The 18,130-nt window shown below is 43.0% G+C and overlaps 1 protein-coding gene across 1 annotated transcript in view; it reads left to right on the forward strand.

The window, feature by feature from the left end:
- Positions 1-905: 905 nt before the first annotated feature.
- The window catches only part of arhgap10 (Rho GTPase activating protein 10), a 29,880-nt gene continuing 12,655 nt past the window's right edge, over positions 906-18,130 (forward strand). Inside the window, exons 1-17 of the mRNA XM_068750674.1 lie at positions 906-1,059; positions 7,210-7,305; positions 7,528-7,589; positions 8,851-8,922; positions 9,090-9,191; positions 9,943-10,053; positions 10,278-10,382; positions 10,529-10,658; positions 11,048-11,154; positions 11,271-11,365; positions 11,956-12,037; positions 12,398-12,440; positions 12,544-12,612; positions 13,057-13,131; positions 14,725-14,809; positions 15,524-15,582; positions 17,367-17,472. Coding sequence (XP_068606775.1) covers positions 906-1,059; positions 7,210-7,305; positions 7,528-7,589; positions 8,851-8,922; positions 9,090-9,191; positions 9,943-10,053; positions 10,278-10,382; positions 10,529-10,658; positions 11,048-11,154; positions 11,271-11,365; positions 11,956-12,037; positions 12,398-12,440; positions 12,544-12,612; positions 13,057-13,131; positions 14,725-14,809; positions 15,524-15,582; positions 17,367-17,472 — 1,553 coding nt within the window. The remainder of the gene's footprint in view (positions 1,060-7,209; positions 7,306-7,527; positions 7,590-8,850; positions 8,923-9,089; positions 9,192-9,942; positions 10,054-10,277; positions 10,383-10,528; positions 10,659-11,047; positions 11,155-11,270; positions 11,366-11,955; positions 12,038-12,397; positions 12,441-12,543; positions 12,613-13,056; positions 13,132-14,724; positions 14,810-15,523; positions 15,583-17,366; positions 17,473-18,130) is intronic.

Genomic DNA, 18,130 nt, shown 5'->3' on the forward strand with positions numbered 1-18,130 from the left:
AACAAATGACAGACCAATCTGGAACCGCAATCGAAGAGTATACAATCTCAAGAGAGTAAACCCCGATGATAACCGCTGCACTCAGAGCGCACACTCCTTAAATAGCTACATGTCAGATGTATTTTATTGAGTATTTGGGGTTTATACCCGCACTTATCTGCATTTCAAAAAGAAATATTGTACTCCTCACTCCCACTTGATTTATCTGACAATGGCAATTGTATAGAAATTCAGATTTAAGAGATCTTAGAGTATTAAGCCTAATACATTATAATAAAGTATATATTTCAACCACTGCTGACGTGTTTACATTTACCTAAGTATTTTTATCATTTGTGTGTAATATTCTTCCTAAATGTAATGCAATACAGTAGTTTTGACTGTCGTAAAAACGTTTCCTACCTATACCGAGCAGCGGGTGAAGACGGAAGTAGATATGAAGTCCTCATCTTGAAGCGGTTACGCACTCTTCGGCAGAGGCTTGCTAACACGCACGCAGATGTCATCAGAGTTTCTCAATCTGTCACTTTGCTGGGCGGAGTGCGTTTCATGGAGCAAAGCGAAGCAATTGTGGCTTTCTTTTTTTGACAACCTCTGTTCGCCGGCTAGCGATGAACGTACCGTTATCATATTTAACTCGCTGTGCTTGTTAGCAACTATTCGCTATTTTACAATTTCTGGAACTACACCCAAGCGTGTGTGTTAAAAGTTACCATGCTAACCACCATTAGCCGCTGCTACTTGAGGGAGCTATGTTTTCTCTGACAGACTTGAAGCAGCTTGGAGACGAAGCTGTATTTTGATTTTATCGGTTGCCTTTCTTTCTTTCTTTTTTTAGCTACAGTCTTTTTTTTTAAAGCATTTTCTCATTTCGCGAGGCGTAGCTATCCCTCCTCGTTGCAGAAATGGGGCTGCACCCGCTGGAGTTCAGTGAATGCTATCTGGACAGCCCCTGCTTCAGGGAGAAAATAAAGGCTCACGAAGCAGAGCTGGACAAAACGAACAGGTTTATCAAAGAACTGTACAAAGATGGCAAGAACCTCATCAATGCAACCAAGCGTAAGCCTGCTTTAGTGCTTTTTTTTATTAAAACTATTGTAAGAAAGGTTCTGTCAGCGAGAAGCCCTTGACTTGTGTTCACTGCAGCAACGTTTTGTGTTTATATGAGTGGGTAAAAGTTATACTGCTGTCTTTAATTCTGTTTAATGAGGCTCCCAAGTTCTGCTCCGTTTGCTCCCATTCACTCTCGCGCACGCGCACACGCGCACACCTTAGCTCAGCTGGGTTGGACTTGTTATCTGTTTGAACTCTAGTCTTGTGGATTGGACTTGACTTAAGCTGCACAGGGTTTACTGCCAGACTCTCAGTTCTGTTATCCACAAAAAGAAATCACTGTCTGTCAATCCTTGAAATTATTGTTTCAGAATGAAATCAAATCTCCAGCTGGTCAAAGGTTTATTGGAGATTTCCTGATTGTCTCTATCTTTTGGATTTCCTTTCTCTGTGCACCTCGCAAGTTAGTGAATTTGTTCTAGAAATCCATCCTCTGCTTAAACAGTTTAATGTTTTAATTTATCGTCATGTATATATATAAGATCAAAGGTGCTATTTCAGGAAAGGTAAATTATTTACCAGCTACTTTCACTCGTACAGTCAAACACCTGGGATGATCAGAAAAACGATACAGTGCAGTTTCCATGAAAGGAAATATGAGGCTTTGACTTGTGTTGTTCTTTTCTTTCTCAGAACCAGCTTCAAAATGGAGTTGTTTCTTATTCTCTGTCAGATTCTCTGACTTTCTGCAGTGAGCTGAGGTTGCTGTCAGTTTTTAATAAATGTCCGAAAGAGCAAACTGCTCTGTGATTTGTTGGAAATTATATATATATATCATGGGGTGTGTTGAGGTATTCAAATGACGTAGCAGTGGTATTTATGTTATGTAGGTCAAAGAAAATGTCTGCGTAGAGTTGCATCATCACGGCCAAACCTACGGCAGACGGTGTGGATCTTTAGATCGAAGCTGTTTATGAAATATTACGTGTTTCCATGGGTTACGAACAAAGCACCTGCCGGGATGAACTTGAATTATCTGGCAACGTAAGAGTCTACGCATCACGTTTGTTGCTAAAGCTATCAGCAGAGGTGACTTCAGTCGATTAAAGGTCAAAGGTGGCCGCTCCTATCTGGAACGAGCTCCGCATGTTGGGAGGGTAAACAGGGCTAATGGTGCTGCGTGGCCTTTCTGTCGTATTGACAAAACGCGCCGGTGTTTTCACTTCAGGTGCTGGCGCGGAGCAGTTGTTTGCAGTTTGCAGAGCGTCCACAGCGCCGATCCTTCAGTCCTACTTTTATATTTGGCCGGTCACCACGTGCAGGTTTAAGCTAAATTTATGCCGCATACAAACTGAACCAGTCTTCCCTGGACCCCTAGAAGCCGGCGTGCTAACGGCTGAAGATCAGATGAAGTAGAGGAACTATGACGGAGATTCCTCGCGTTGGAGTCGGATGTCTGATTCCTCCCTCGTGACTTGCAGTTGGCTGATTACGCATCTCTTTGTACAGCCGGACTTTTCAAAGCCGCGTGGTGTTACTCAGCACTGGTCTACGGTGAACTCTGGTATTCGCGCTCGCACTCTGATGAGTTTGTATTAGAGTACCGCTAATGCTATTTTTGGGGTAAAGTCATGCACAGCGTGTCATTTCGGGGGGGGGGGGGGGGGGCTTGTCGAGGCTTGTATTTCACGCTTTCATTTCATTCTGTGCGTCTCAAACAGCATATATTACGTCTGTGTTCACCCCTCATGACTGTGACCCCAGCTTTGCTCATCGATTCATGCAGTAATGTTTTCCGTCTGTCCCTGTCCTGTTTGGATTTCTCCGGTTTGACGTGAACAAGGTAGCCGTGCTAGATGAGCTAACAATTTTAAGCAGAGTTGATTTGCGGATTATGGATCTCTAAATCCCAGCCCCCCCCATCTCAGCCTTTCAGTGACTCCTTCCATTTGAAGGGTTGGGAGGATATCCCACTACGGAAAGACCTTGGGTTCGGAGCGGAAGCTTTCTAGCAGGGCGCCGGGCCAGAGAGCCATGACATGGACGTGTCCAGAGGATCAGCGTACAGACGTGCTTCTGTTTCCGAGTGTTTCCTCCACAGGAACTGTGTCCTGTCTGCACCCCCTCGCATCTCTGAAGAGCTTCTTATCTGCGTGTTGCCGTCTCACACAGATTTTTATTGGTTTCGTGATGTTTCTCATTTGTTCTGTTGTTGCTGCAGTCATGTGAAGTTGGACAGCGTTGCACTGGGGTCAGCCATTTACGCATATAAACGAAGAGTTCTGCTTTGAAAACTCTTCCACGTAGCGTTCCTTTTGCTTTTGGGAGACAGGTTTAAGAAAGGCCTGCTGTGGAGCGCCTTGGCTCACTGGTATTCACTGTAATCACATTACTGATTCTGCCAAAGGCCCGCATCACAATCTTTCATTAAAAAAGCATTAGCACGAGACGTGAAGTCATTGTGGGAGGAACGCTTCTTTTTTTTTTTTTTTTGCTCTGCAATGAAGAAGGCCGTCTATGAAAGCGATTTTGAATCACTTAACGGTGCTTGACTTGTTTAGTCTAAGCGGCGAACGTGGCTTTTACCGTAAGGTGCACGCTGACGTTTTTCATATCTACAAGACAAAAGTTTTCCGTTACAAATCTACCCTTGATCAGGTAAACTGTTCGGAGCAGTCTCACCTTGTTGTCCCGTTACGCAAATCAGGAGGTCATGAATGCAGTGATGCATGCCTTGTGGGCAGTGCGCTTCGGGGAAGAGAGTGGGAGGGGATGGATGGATGGATGGATGGATGGATGGCACGCTCTGTGCAGGGTGAAGGTGGAAGTTGACTGAGGGCCAGGGATTCCGACTGGAAAAGAAGGGCGAGTGGAACAGGAAGGGCCCGGCATGTAAACGCTGGCTGCTTTTGAGGGTCCGGGGGCCGCGGGGGCCGGGCCAGCTATGACCTAAGTGGCACAGCTGATGAGACTGTAGAAAGCATAACAAGCAACGGTCCAGCATGTGCCAATGAACACACTGTGGACATCCTCTGCTGCTGAACTTTAACATCAGTATACATAACTTTAAGGTTTGTTTTGTGGAAAACATTTGCAGCTGCAGGAACGAGCGATATTTGAATTCCTGTTTAAAGACATGCTCGGGGGAATTCATTGCCATTATCTAAGCCGGTGTATATAGTTTTGGGCATGGGGGTGCGGGGGGGCGTTAATAGGGAAATAACCATTTCACACTGAGGTGCCTTGCTACTCTCGCTACAAACGTATACATGAAGTGCATTTCACAAGGATCATTTTGATGGTTTTATGAGGAGATCTATGCTTTTTTCTGCACTGAAAAAATGGTTTACATTGATTTCAAAATAAACCAATAAAGATTTTCTGAGTATCGTTTCAGCGCTGCCGTTGCGTTTGCACAAGCAGTCACATGGAACTTGTCGTGCATCAACTTCTTTACTTCTTCTCCTTCTTGGAAAGGAGAGACCTCATGATTCTCATTCGCTATGATTAATCTACGAGAGACTAATCATCCGTCTGGTTTCATTAGATTTAAGTAACTCTGGTCTGGTGGTTTTTTTTGTTGTTTATCATTTGTCAAGCGTAACTCTTTCTGGGATTCTGCTTTAATACAAACGTCTATGATTAATCTGTTCACAATAGAGCTGTTCAAGTCATCTGGTGAAAATCCCTACATTTGTCATGTTGTAATGTATACTGTACTCGGTATAAAACGGCATGCAAACAGAGAAATGCATTTTTGTGGCTCTCTGTCTGTTTCTCTGGTGTTGAAAATGAGTTGTCTGATTTAAAACCTTTTAGCCCTCTAGTCATATGAATGCTCTTTGTCGGGGATTAGAGTTGGAAACGTGACACAAGCTGACGGAGGGGGGATTTTCATGAAGGCGGGCGAACTGGTTGGACATGTTTCCTCCTTTGACAAACCTTTGTGTCCACATTTCCACATCCTTGAAGACAAATCCTTGTTGGCTGTAAGTGTTAATTGTAAGATAACAATCAGCGTTTATACGTTGAACTTAAGCTGGTTAAACCAACCGAGTTGATATTCTCCTTTTTTAATGTACTATGTTTTCTAAAAACTTGTCCTTAAAGCTACAGGGTGAGCGTCTCGGCTAATAATATTGGTTGTATGAGAAAAAGCACCTTCTGATTTGGTTCCAAAATAACCAGAGCCCTGTGATTCACGACTCTCCTCATTGTGTCGCTCTATATTTTTCTTCTGAACGGGGGGGGCACCAACATTTATGTCACGTAAATGGGTCTTTCCCCCTGTTTTTAAGCAATCTAGCCCATAATATTAGCGATAATGTAAGGTGTAGTCTCGTAAGCCAACAGCCTGGCGTCTCTGGCTTTCCACAGAGAAACTATCCAAGTTTGACAGTTCCCAGGTTTGCTCTGAAATGCCTTGCTTTAAAAGGCAAAAAGCCGGAGGAGCCTCTGCCTCAGACTCCCGTGTGCCCCGGCGTGTGAGGTATTTCTATCTTCTGATGATTCTTTCCTCCAGAACCACAGCTATCATTTGAATCTGTTGTGCGGACGTTCTCTTCGGACACTGTTGTTTATTGCTGCACTGATTTTATCTTGTTGATCTCTGCTGTTTTAATTTCAGATTATCATGTGCAGGGACACACATTCTGAGGCATTGTCACCCCCCCCCGCCCTCTCTCAGAATGTTCCCTAACACTGATATCATGCCAGAGCCTCATGTAATCGGATAACATTCATCCTTCATGTTTTATGTTGTATAGCCCCCCCCCCCCCACTTTGGCCCCGTATACTCATTTTAACTGTCCACCTGGCAGAGTTAAAAGGTGCGTATAAATCACACTGCTAGATGGCTCTGATTTGCATTACAGACTCGCATATGGCTCTAATAAAGAGCTTTGTGAATCTAGCCGTTGCCATCATGTTCTTGGAGTAATTGTCTACGGTGTCCTGAAGATTTGAAGACTGTCTTTGTTGAGATAAAAGATATCCTTACTATTCAAGTCAAGTGAATTTTCCTCCCTGAGCATAAGGGCCAACAGCAAACCCGGAAGTCAATTGTAAAAGGTGGCATATCAGTGTCAGTGTCAGTTACTGGGATCATTTAACAGGGCTATTCAAATTCCAGCGTTTCTTACCTTCCACAATATAGTAGTAAAATTATTTACGTGCTTGTCACAGTCAAGAATGTTTCGATGTATTGATTAATACTGTCATCATACAATCAGCTGTTCATTATCTTTACACTACAGTGACATGAGCTAATTGATGACGGAACGCTGTCGTTGATCGGTTTAGGCTTTTTAAGAGGTGTCAAGGTTCCTTTTAATGATGTCAAGACATTTATTTATTTTTTAACTATTTGGAAGTGCAGCTGTATTTTTCACTGCATTTCCAGAGGTAAGCTAAGCTAACCCCCAAAAAGCAGAGACACACGTGCAAAGAAACGGAGTGCAGAAATGGCTTTTTCTTTAAAAGTCGTTTAAAGCAGGCATTTGAAAGACATCGTCTTCCCCGCGTCATCTGGCAGACAGTTCCAGTGCATAAATAACCGTCATAATAAAGACGATAACAGCCCCGGAACGCTCATTAATGTTCAAGCCTTCATACAGGGATCAATAGCAGGACAAAAGACTGTTGAGTTACATGAGTCAGATCTGAGTAAAACAAAAGTCGTCATGGTGACATCACCACTGTGTGTGTAATGATGCAAGGATTGATGATCTGCTGAGATGTTGGGACATGAGGATTGTTCAAGGATTTTGTTCCAACGTAGCCTCACGTTGCTCGGTCCGTGACGCTGATATGGTGATAAGGCTCTCTGTGTTAAATACACGGTTGGGGTTAATGTACCTGCCCTCCTCGTAAACTAGGGTTAGATGTGCAACAGGATGTTGCCTGCATTAGTATACGAGGTGTGGAAATGAACTTTTCATGACCACTTTGTCATTATTGTGTTTTAGGATGTGCAGTATGTTCATTTGGACTGAAAAATAATAAGTAATTGCTGTTTGTGTGGGTTGAATGATTTTATGACACAAAACATGTTTCAGTTGTTAATTATTTTTTTTAACCATCTTAAGCATTCCAGTTCCTTTTTAAATCTGCGACTTGGTTTTTAGATCTGGTTTTTTCTGTCTATTTTTCTTTCAGAGCTTAGTATGGCACAGCGAAAGTTCGCCCACTGCTTGGGGGAGTTTCAGTTTGAGTACATCGGGGATGCGAAGACGGATGATGAGAGATGTATTGGTAAGTGTTGGCTTGCCTGCTCGCTTGATGGAAACTTAACCACTAGTTTTGCTGCAACCACAGAGACATGCGCTGTAAATGTTGTTTACCGTTCTGCTACCAGTAAATTAAGAGCAGGTTTTTCCGCACACCTGGTGGGGAAATACTGGTAATCATCGTGTATTTCAGAGGCCGTTGTGAGCAAGAGGGAATTATAAAGGTGACTGTTGGGTTTTTCTTCAGATGAGTCATTGCAGGAGTTCTCCTCATTCCTCAAGAACCTGGAGGACCAAAGAGAGCTAATGGTGAGAGCAACCAGTCACAACCTGCCTGAAATCCAAGCAAAATACCTCTGTGTGTGTGTGTGTGTGTGTGTGTGTGAGAGAGAGAGCCCTCTCTCTCTCTCTCTCTCTCTATCAGCTATCAGCTATCTGCCAAAGCCATTGACACTGCTCCCCGGAATGCTGCTCCGAGCTCCAGTCTTAAAATACTTCTGTCTCCCTAGAGAACTTTCGTGGGTCAGAGATCCCATCTCTTCTCAGTTTGAAATAGATTCTGTTTGTTGTGTTTCGTCATGTGTTAGAGGGCGTTATGTTGAATGGACGAGCATCTATTCATCATGCCCACCTTGTTGCTTTATACATGTTGTTGTCTGACTGTCACCCAGCGGAGATCCTGAAGGGCAATTACAATATAATGTACTCTAACATGCAGACGCAGCACCCAGAGAAAAGCAAATTCCCTTAGTGGTAGATATGTGTCAATGGTGCACAGTTTGTGTCAAAGGTTCATTGTAACAGCACCTGCTGAGGAGTGGCTGCAGAAAGAGCAGGAGTGCATCTTCACTTTATTACACTCGGGCTTTTAATGCTAACTCACATTCACATAAGTTACAACCGGCAATGAGGGCACTTCACAATAATGAAAACTAGCTTCTACACCGGGAAAGGAAAAATGTACTAAAACGGAGATAAAGTATGTTATGCAGAAACCCATGGTTAATAAATGAACACACACACACACACACTTTGGGTGTGCCTTCAAGAAATGATAAACTCACAATGTACACAGCAGCATTCCAGTATTTTATAAAGAGCCATTCTTCTGTAATGCCTGCCTGTAGAGTCCGAGGTGAGCTAGCACGCCCATCATCGGTAGCTGGGTTGAGAAGGCTTAGCCCCTGATGCTAAGCGGGCTGCTCAGTGCACTGCTGAGTATACGGGAATGACATCACAGTGCAAAGTAAGGAAAAGGATGGGTAGGGGGCTCCTGCAAGCACAGGCGTGTCCTGCAACCAGCAGGGCAGAAGCACGGCAAGATTCAGGGCAAATACATTGGCATTAATGACGCATTATATTAATTGAGTTGTGTAATTTGGTATATCTAGGGCATTGTAGGCAGGCCGGCCTAGAGGCCAATAAAATGGATTCTGCGGCTACGCTTTACTGGTGTCGGCTAACATTTAAGCCTGGAAAATGTTGCGGTGTCTCTTTTGACATTTTAATAGGCTTTGTCATTGAGTTGAGCCACAATGAAGACTTTGTTATGGCTTCTTTCTCCATCTAGATGAGAAACATCACGGAAACCTTAATGAAACCCCTGGAGTCGTTTAGGAAAGAGCATCTTGGTACAGTAAGGGTAATGTATTGTTGTTTGTATCCTACTTAATGATAATGTTTTAATAATTTACAAACGCATTTATTTTTACAATGCACGCCGCTTTAGGTCTTTCGTCTACAAGAATAATGTTTTGTTTCGTTGTGCTCTTTTGCTTCCACGCCTTCCTTCCTTTTGGACTTCTTTAGGCAGAAAGAAAAAAGTATGAGAAAGAAACTGAAAAGTACTACAGCTCCCTGGAAAAGCTTCTGAACATGTCTGCGAAGAAGAGAGAGCCACAGCTTCAAGAGGTACTCATCATTCCCTGCGCGCTCATTTAGATTCCTAACGTGGAGAATTGTGTTTCACAAGGGCAACGGAACAGATGGAGAAAGGGTGCTTTTGTCTAATTTGACATCCCCGTTTTTGGTTTTTCTCTTTGGTGCCTTGGGAGGGGGGGTGGGAGGGGGAGAGAGAGCTTTGTTGTAAAGCCCGTTGGACCGTCGGAGTTTCCACTGCGACGGTTCTCCTGGTTTGGAAAGGAAATGTGTCCTCACTTGTGCTGCCAAGGTTACGGCTGCTTTCTGTACTGTAGTTTAAGTAACATTCCGAGATACAGTATCTTATTACCTCTCTTGCTAATTCTTAACTAGAGGTCACTGCAGGTCAGGACCCTTCAGCTACGTGTGTTGTTATATTGCAAATCTTACATATTTCCATGATTTAGGCATCAAAATCTTTGTGTCACAGCGAGACTTGAACGACCTGAAAATAGTTTCCAGGCTGTGTCTAAACACGGTTCTGTAATTGTTTTCTAGCGAGTTCCTGACGGAGAAATGGGATATTGAGTGTGCATGAATTCCACTTTGTATCATTATGAGAAGGTCATTGATTATTGTATCTTTGCACCCAGAGTCATCATAGCGCATGCTAATAACGATGCTGATGCCACGATGGCATTTGCTTTACTTTCAATTTCGTGGTCTTTCTTCTTTGCTTCCGGACATCTGTCTGTCCATGTGATCGCCGTGGTCTGCGTTTTGCCATTGTCCATCTTCACAGGCAGATGTCCAAGTGGAAACCATGAGGAAGCACTTTCAGGAGGAGTCACTGCAATACGTGTGCAAGCTTCAGGATATCCAAGAGAGAAAGAAATTTGAGTGCGTGGAGCCGGTGAGTGGCTGACCGCTGCTGCATGTCAGCACCAATCTAGCTTGTCCTTCACATTAACAAAGAGTTGCACCGGATTTCTCACACGGGGTTCTTTTCCTTTTACTTGGAAGTGATGGGAAAGTCCTGCCCTCAGGTTTCTTTACGAGTTTCTCTTTCACTTGTTGAATCTTGAGATTAACATCTTTTATACGTTTCTTCCTGATTTTTATTTTTATTTTTTATAGATGCTGGCCTTCTTCCAGACTGTCTTCACCTTTTATCACCAGGGCTTTGAGCTCGCCAAAGACTTTGACCATTATAAAAGAGCGCTGCAGATAAATATCCAAAATGTAAGAAAAATACCAAAAATTGTACGTGTGTTTTTTTTGTCTTTGTGTTCTCTGTAATGAAAAGAAAAGAAAGGGTACCGCCATCGGTTTGGTTTCACCTATTCTGTGTGATGAAGTCTTGTTTGCCTTTTTCCTCTTCCTTCCAGACAAGGGATCGATTTGAGGGCACGCGGTCCGAGGTGTACGAGCTGATGAAGAGGATTAGGGAGGTACCGCAAGAATACAGACAGACGAGCCCAATCAGCTGTGAAGGCTACCTCTGTGTACAGGAAAAAAGTATGTTCTTTATGTAGCTCACATAACACCCATTCAGAACACACACACAGTACAATCAGTCAGAAGGGGCTGTTCAACGCGTTTCTATTTATGCACATGGAGACGTTCTGCACCCTGATAAAAGAAATCTTTCCGTAGTTTGTCAGGTACGATTTAAATACTTATTTTGGAAGTAAAATTTGGACAGACTGGTATTTTTCTTTCACCTTGTTATAAGCAAAACACGCGAGTCAAATGAGTCTGTAAACCGGCAGGAGTGATCCACCAGCAAAATGTGGCTAAAATAAAGCTGAATGTTTGATTTGGTGACTCCGCTCACGGGCGCCTCCGTCCCCTGCAGATGTTTACAACGTTAAATGTTCTGTCACTTGCCTGCCTTGTTCCTCAAGGGCCGCCTCCCTTTGGTTCAAGTTGGGTCAAACGCTACTGCACATTTGTCAAAGAGCAGAAGATCCTGCACATGGTGACCTTTGACCACAGATCTGGCGGGAAGATTGTGAGTCGTCCTCAAACAGACGGAGCAGTTGCGGAGCAGTTTGGCTGATGATGCCTCCTGATTACAACAGTGACACTTTTCTATATAATAATGCCTTCATGTTGTTTTTTTTCCAGGGCGAGACGGAGTCCGTCACACTCAAATCCTGCCTCCGGAAAACAACGGACGCGTTGGACAGGAGGTTCTGCTTGGAGCTCGAAATAACAGATCGGTACAGCCTCTCTCTTAACACTACTAACACTTATTTCTAAAACAAGTTACAGAGATAATTTGAACATTTTCTCTGGGGTCAATAGCTCACCCACAGCGGAAAATATTCTCATGTGGTTTGTGTGTTACACCCGCAGAGTACATCGATTACCTACTGTGATATTTCACATTAGCAGCACTAGTTTCTGGTCCTGCTGACGGTTTCTGATTTGGATTGCAGAGGACGGCAGGATTTGTCCCCTCATGCACTCAGCTGGGAGGATTTGTTAGACAAGATCTTTCATTTGTGAAACAACATACCTCCGCCCTGCCCTTTTTCTGTAGTATTAATAGAAGTGCAACCCCCCCCCTCCCGGATGTAGTATGGAAATACAAGGCCACACATTCATTCTGATTTGAGTAACCTGATATCAATCCAGCCTCACATGATTGAAGGTCTAAAAAAAAATACCAGCTCAATGCAAGAGTCCCTGGATGAGGGTCAAGTTTTCTTTTTCTGTCTGAGATGCCTCATATTGACTGCCACCTTACCTTACTTTACTTGAGCCCTAAAGCTTTGCCCAATACTGATGTGGTGTTTGTCTTTCCCAGGCCAGGCACCGTGCTAACAGTGCAGGCGCTGTCAGAGGATGACCACAAGTTCTGGATGCAGGCCATGGGTGGGAAGGAACCTGTGAGTGTGCTGCCTGCACTGTCATCGCCTAAAACTCTCACTTTCGCTCTTGTGGCCCAACTGCAGAAATCATCTTGACTTCCAAGAACTTGGACTTTGCTGCATATCACAAAGCTTTTAGTATAATTTTATGAAGTGTACTGCATATATTTAAATTTGTACAGTGTGTACCCTCTTCAAGTTGTTCAAAAATTATTATTAAGCTAGAGAATAATTTATCATTTTTCAATTTAGAAAATCACATTTATTTTCTTTGAAATGCAGTTAAAATGAACTGTCATTCCTGGAGACAGCAGAAATACATTTCCAGCAGAGATGGGGACAGTCTTGCTCAGTTTTCTTTTTACTGTTTTTTGACAGATTGGACACTATCTAGGAAGGACTTATTCTAAAGAGAGAGGAAGTAAGTGATCCTGTTTAAACAGCATTTGTCTCATTAAAAGAGTTTCCTTCCTAAGAGTCCGTCACATTTTATTATGGTTTGTTTCTACCGTCTCCACCTGCAGTCGATGCCCAGCTGGACAATGTGGGTTTGAGTTTTGTGAAGAACTCCATCAGCGCCATAGAGAAGAGAGGTAAGCTTCTGATTTAATCCTTGTTGAGGCAATGCAAGGTGAATATTAACACATAACTGAGATGCAGCATCTCTATCTGGACACAAGGGGGCAGACTTACTCCAACAAGAAAACAGAAATGCTGCTTCAGGCAGCTTGTACTTTTGATAAATTATGTGTTTCATCATGTCTTATTGATTTGCTTCAGCTGTCACAAGCTCACCTGACCTCCCTTAAGTTAGTCTGCTCTGGTGAAACCTTATTTCTTTGTGCACATTGTTGCCTTTCTTATTGAACTTGTATTGAAATAACAACTCAATGCATGTTTAATATTCTTATTTTATTCTTTGTTTTGGATTGATTTGCATCATGTGCTAATTTCCATCCAAAGTACTACACTGTAAGTATATTAAACAAAGCTGTGCTCCACCAAAAAAAACTCAAGGAATTGTCTTTATTCATTAGGTATTAATGAACAAGGCCTGTACCGAGTTGTTGGGGTCAGCTCCAAGGTACAGAAGCTCGTCGCATTAATGATCGGTAAGTTTTTAAGCACTTTCCTACAGAGTTGCTAGTAAATGCACAGCAGATGTTTTTTTGTATTATTATTTTAACTTATTTGTTGATATGCTATGACTGACATTAGAATGCTGCAGTTTAGTGAGTCCAGCGTTAAAGAGATCGTAGCTGATAATCGAGCCATGAATCGACAGAACCGTCTCGGTGCATAATTTTAATTCAGCTTCTTAGTCCCATCGATGCCTCTGTGCTGTTCGCGCTTTGGTTTATCAGCACGCCTCTTGTGCTCGTTTCTGTCTGTTGTCCCACTCGATTTCTTGTCTGCATCTCGCTTCGTATTCAATCCCTTCGCACATAACGTCTTTTCTATTGAGCTTGTTCTCGCTCCTTTCCATCGCATGCCTGTCTGGTATTTGGTTTTCTGCATCTCAGGCAGACAACGGCTCAGTTTCAGCGCTGTGTTCAGAATGACAACAAACTCCACCAGCCAATCTCCGCTCAAGCTGCTGACTCAATTCACTTAAAGACGTGGAATTGAAAGAACTTTATTGATAGTGTCTTTATGGCAAAACAAGCTTTGGTCTACGGTCTCGACCTATCAGATGTCAATGTGTAAAGGAGGGTGACTGGAGTTACAACTTGCACTAATTTTTAATGTTGCTATTCTTACGCACTTATATTAAAGCACTTATTGTGTGACCATCTGGAGTGTTTGATATTTTCCCCTAAGCTACCGAAAAAATCTGAGTTATTGCATTCCTGAAATGAGTGTGTATCACAGCGGTAGTACTACTTCTACACAATCCAACACATCCACAAACATTTCCTGCATGCAGCAGTTCTCAGTGAGTGGGTGAAGCAAGCTTTAAACCGTGAAGAAAGACGTCAGATCCTCCCACTCCTCCTCGTTTTCATCTCTCACCCACCGACATGGCCACTGTCCAATCAAAGAGGAAGGAGTGATAGAAAGCAAGTCTCCCATCATATTACAGTACAAACAAAAAAGAGCATAGCTGTGGCGTATCGAATGTCGCGCAACGATTGAACAGGAAGAAGACTGTATAAGTGAGCGCTGTTCTCTCTGACCCGTCTGAAGCGAAGCTAATTTTGGGGAATATTCTTAGAAAATTCCAACGAAAACATTCCTCATAGTCACAGGTTTAGGCAGAAGTCTCTATCGATTACTTGGCTATGTAAGCTTATGTAATCTGTCCAACTAGCAACACTTCATTGACGCACTACTCTTCCACAAACTCTGGAATTTATCAGAGGTTACTTAGATGTGCGACCAAAGCCCTCTGAATGTTCAGGCCTGGAGTCCCTGTGGAGCCAATGAAGTAGGAAGGGATTAATTAAACTTGTAATGAGTATGCAAGCAGCAGCCTTCTACAGAAGCTTGAACTTCCTTCCACATCTACTGGGGCTTGACTCGAACCCCAAGGCTAGTAGCACAGCTTTTATCCTCACATGGCTAATTCCAAGTTACATATTTATATTGCCTGTTTGAGCTCTCTAGGTCTTGCTTAATGCAGAAAATTGTGAATTGGCGCTTTTAGTTGTGTAGCGCAGTGGAAAAAGTCATCTTTCAAGACATTAAAATCTGTTTTCACTCAGACGAGAAGAGCAGCGAAGTGGATCTGTCTACCAGCGTGGACTGGGACGTAAAGACCATAACGAGTTCACTGAAGCTTTATCTGAGGTAAGGATGCGTGAAACACACACATTAAAAGAAACGTAGCCATCGAGAGTGCAAACAATCAGTCCGTTATTCTATTAAACTGCCCGTAAATGAATAAACTAGGCTGGTTTGACAGTGCATGAATTGTTTTACTTTTTCTATCTCGACCATGAAGTGTTTTGACAAAACTGTTAAAAAAAAAAGGGCTTTTATTAGCATTCACTACCCGAAGGTACAAACGTATTTAATTTGTTTATTTTATGATAGACCGATGAAAAAAGACAATACTTTAAAATGTATCTATTTTATCCAATTTGGAAGAAGTAGGTGCCGTTTCAAGGTTTTCAATTCGAGACATGTATTCATTTCTTTTTGCATGTCTAGATTCATATACAGTATATCGAGGCTCTTTAAGCCAGCACAGCATGCCCATATTGTTATACTAAATTAAACCGTGCTCTGACCCGTCTGTTGCGTTTTGGACTGTTAGAATAAAGGATGCTCTCTCTTCTCGGTTTCCTCTGAAGCCGAGTCCGCTTGGCCACCGGCCAGCTGCAGTGTGAAAGTACCTTCAGATGAACTTGGTTATCTCCATGCGTAGGCCATTTAATTCCATCCCCTGGCCTGGTCACATTAATCATGGCTGGTGTGCAGACCCTATAAAACAGTGTGCTGCCTTTTTCCCTGCCCCCCCTCTCCGCTAACTCCTCTCTTTCTCGCACTATTTCTTTGCAGGAGCCTTCCCGAGCCGCTGATGACCTATGGACTTTACAAAGAGTTTGTTAACCCTGCCAGTAAGTCCGACCGCCTGTTCATTTTACACAGGCCGTAAGCAAACAGTGTACCATGCGTATCTTTCTGAAATTGACTTTTAATTAGTGTCGGCACTGATGCAATGGTTTATTCGGGGGTTTTTTGGTGAGGGTGTTGAAAACCTTTTACAATTTTATTCGAGGTTAATTGTGTGTGCATGTAAAAGTTTTTAAGAGGTGTCAACTGGCAAAATTGTATCTAAATTTCATCATCATGTTTCCACTAGTACTACTACTTAAAAAAAAAAAAAGGACCCGTACCATAGTGTGCATCCTTTATGCCGGGAGTTGGCGCAAGTCCACCAGTAGCCCAGACGGAACAAACCTCGGACCAACTCCAGAAGGGCACTTTCACGTTTTTAGTGCCCACTCTAGTTTACTTGCGCCTTTTTGAAAGGGAGGTTGACGCGAGGGGCTTTCACTCGGCCGCCATCTGCATCCTCACAACTTGATGGTTGTAAAGTCCATCTCGCTAGTGAAGCTTTCGTCTTGTTGAAGCCACTCGTCTGTTTGGGACTTGAATGCAAATGATCAAATATGAGTTAATTCCTTAAGTGTGAACTGTTTCAGAAATGTGCGACTCCTCGTGCTCACTCTAACGTGTGTAACGGTAGTAATCCCACCATCTGCAGTAAATCCCAACATCTGATGATAATCTTGTTCTGCCTCATGATTAGATATGTCAATATAGCTGTTGCCGGCCTCCAGCAAACGCAGTCAATCGAACACGGTTGACCAAAAAAAAAAACACCTACGAAAACATAGATATACATTTTTGATATTCCGAGTGTTTTATAACACCATCTTTCAGTTTCTGCTATCCATTGGTCTTGACTTCCTACTAAATGATGTGACTAATAAGCCCATTAAACGGTAGCGCTTAAAGGCTTTAAATGATAAATATGTGCTAATTTACATTCGCGTAAACGGCCCAGCGAGTGACCTTGAACAGCAAAAAAAGTCGCCTACGCAACATCATTTATGTATGAAGTGTTTTTAAAGCGAGCCAAACTGGAGTCTTACAACATGTGCTATAATTGGATCAGGTTGACATTTTTATCAGGCACTCGCAATGCCCTCCTAACGAGGAGGGGGGGGGGATGGATTGGCAATGAATATATTTTGATGGATGACGGCATCTGTAAGAAGCTTCTTTTTTTCCCCCCCCACATTTAAATCCTTGTCGTTTCCATAGTAAAGATATTTTTTTCCGTCCGTGTCTGTGTGTTGTGCGTGGGCAGTCAGATGCCCATGTGTGAGGAAACGTTTTAGAGATGATCTTGGAGGTTTTAACACAACCCTTTTATATGTAGCGGCGGTACGTAAAGCTATCTCCTTCACCAGCATAGTGGTCCTCGCTGCCAAGCTCTGGAAGGCTTCCGACCGCGTATCAACATCACACCTCTTCATCACTTAAGCTGGAATGCATCTCGCTCTAGCCCTTTTAGCTTGATGGCCTCTGATCATTGTATCCTTAAAGGATCGCTAACATTTCCCAAATTTATGTTCCAAAAATGTACATTTTTTTTAATGCTTTTGAAGTAATAAAGCTTTGTATTCTTCTACTGAATGACTTTATTTGATGCTCCTGCAGCTTAAACTCTACGCTGTACGCTGATAGAACTGACAGTATATGTAGTCTATCAACATCTGCTTCAATTGTTGTCGAGTATTCAATCACAGCTGTGTTGGCTCCCTGCCACCTGAGGAGCACAGAAATCCTCGTAGTTTAACGCGAGTGCGTGGCTGTTTCTGCATCTGTTCAGAGGGTGGAAGTCCAAAGTCTCGCATCCAAGCCATCCACTGCCTGGTCCACAAACTGCCAGAGAGGAATCGGCAAGTCCTCGGGCTGCTCATGAAGCATCTGGCCAAGTGAGTCTTCATAGTTCCTTGGTCATAGTTCACCCAATCTCCACCCCCTCTCTTTCAGTTCTCCCTTTCTGCTTTTCCTGTCTGTCTCCTCATTCTCACTCCACATGCTTTTTCTCTCTATCTCACTCCCACTCTCTTCACTCCCCCTTCCCTGCTGTCACTCCATCTCCTCTCTGTCTGCTCAGAGGATACCGGGTAAGAATATTTAATGTTCGCCGTTCTCTTTTGACCTCTCAAATTAAGGCTTCTCAAGAGAATACTGCAGGATGGTCCACAATTGTGCATCATTCGATTGGGAGAAAGATTTAAGAAATCATCTTAGCTGGCATTACAAGGTTTTAACCCAGCAAGCTTTTTATAAACTAAATATGAGCAAATTGAAGATAAGTAAATAATCCCTCTTCCCCGAGGCAGTGAAAGTCTAGTGTATCTTATTTCATAGAAACCTGCTGCGGAATCGGGCTCTGGTGAAAAGGCAAGCGCTATTGAAATTGAATTTGGATTATCCAGCGTGAAATTCTCCAGACTGGAGAGACTTGAGTATTTTTCTGAAGTTGGCGTGGTTGCATGTCCTGCAGGGGAAGGAAGCAAAGCCAGAATTTCACACTGCTATCTGAATGGTTTCAGAGATGTTATAAATTTGAGTTGTCACCAATGT

The sequence above is a fragment of the Brachionichthys hirsutus genome, chromosome 17 (assembly GCF_040956055.1).
Source record: "Brachionichthys hirsutus isolate HB-005 chromosome 17, CSIRO-AGI_Bhir_v1, whole genome shotgun sequence".
NCBI lineage: Eukaryota > Metazoa > Chordata > Actinopteri > Lophiiformes > Brachionichthyidae > Brachionichthys > Brachionichthys hirsutus.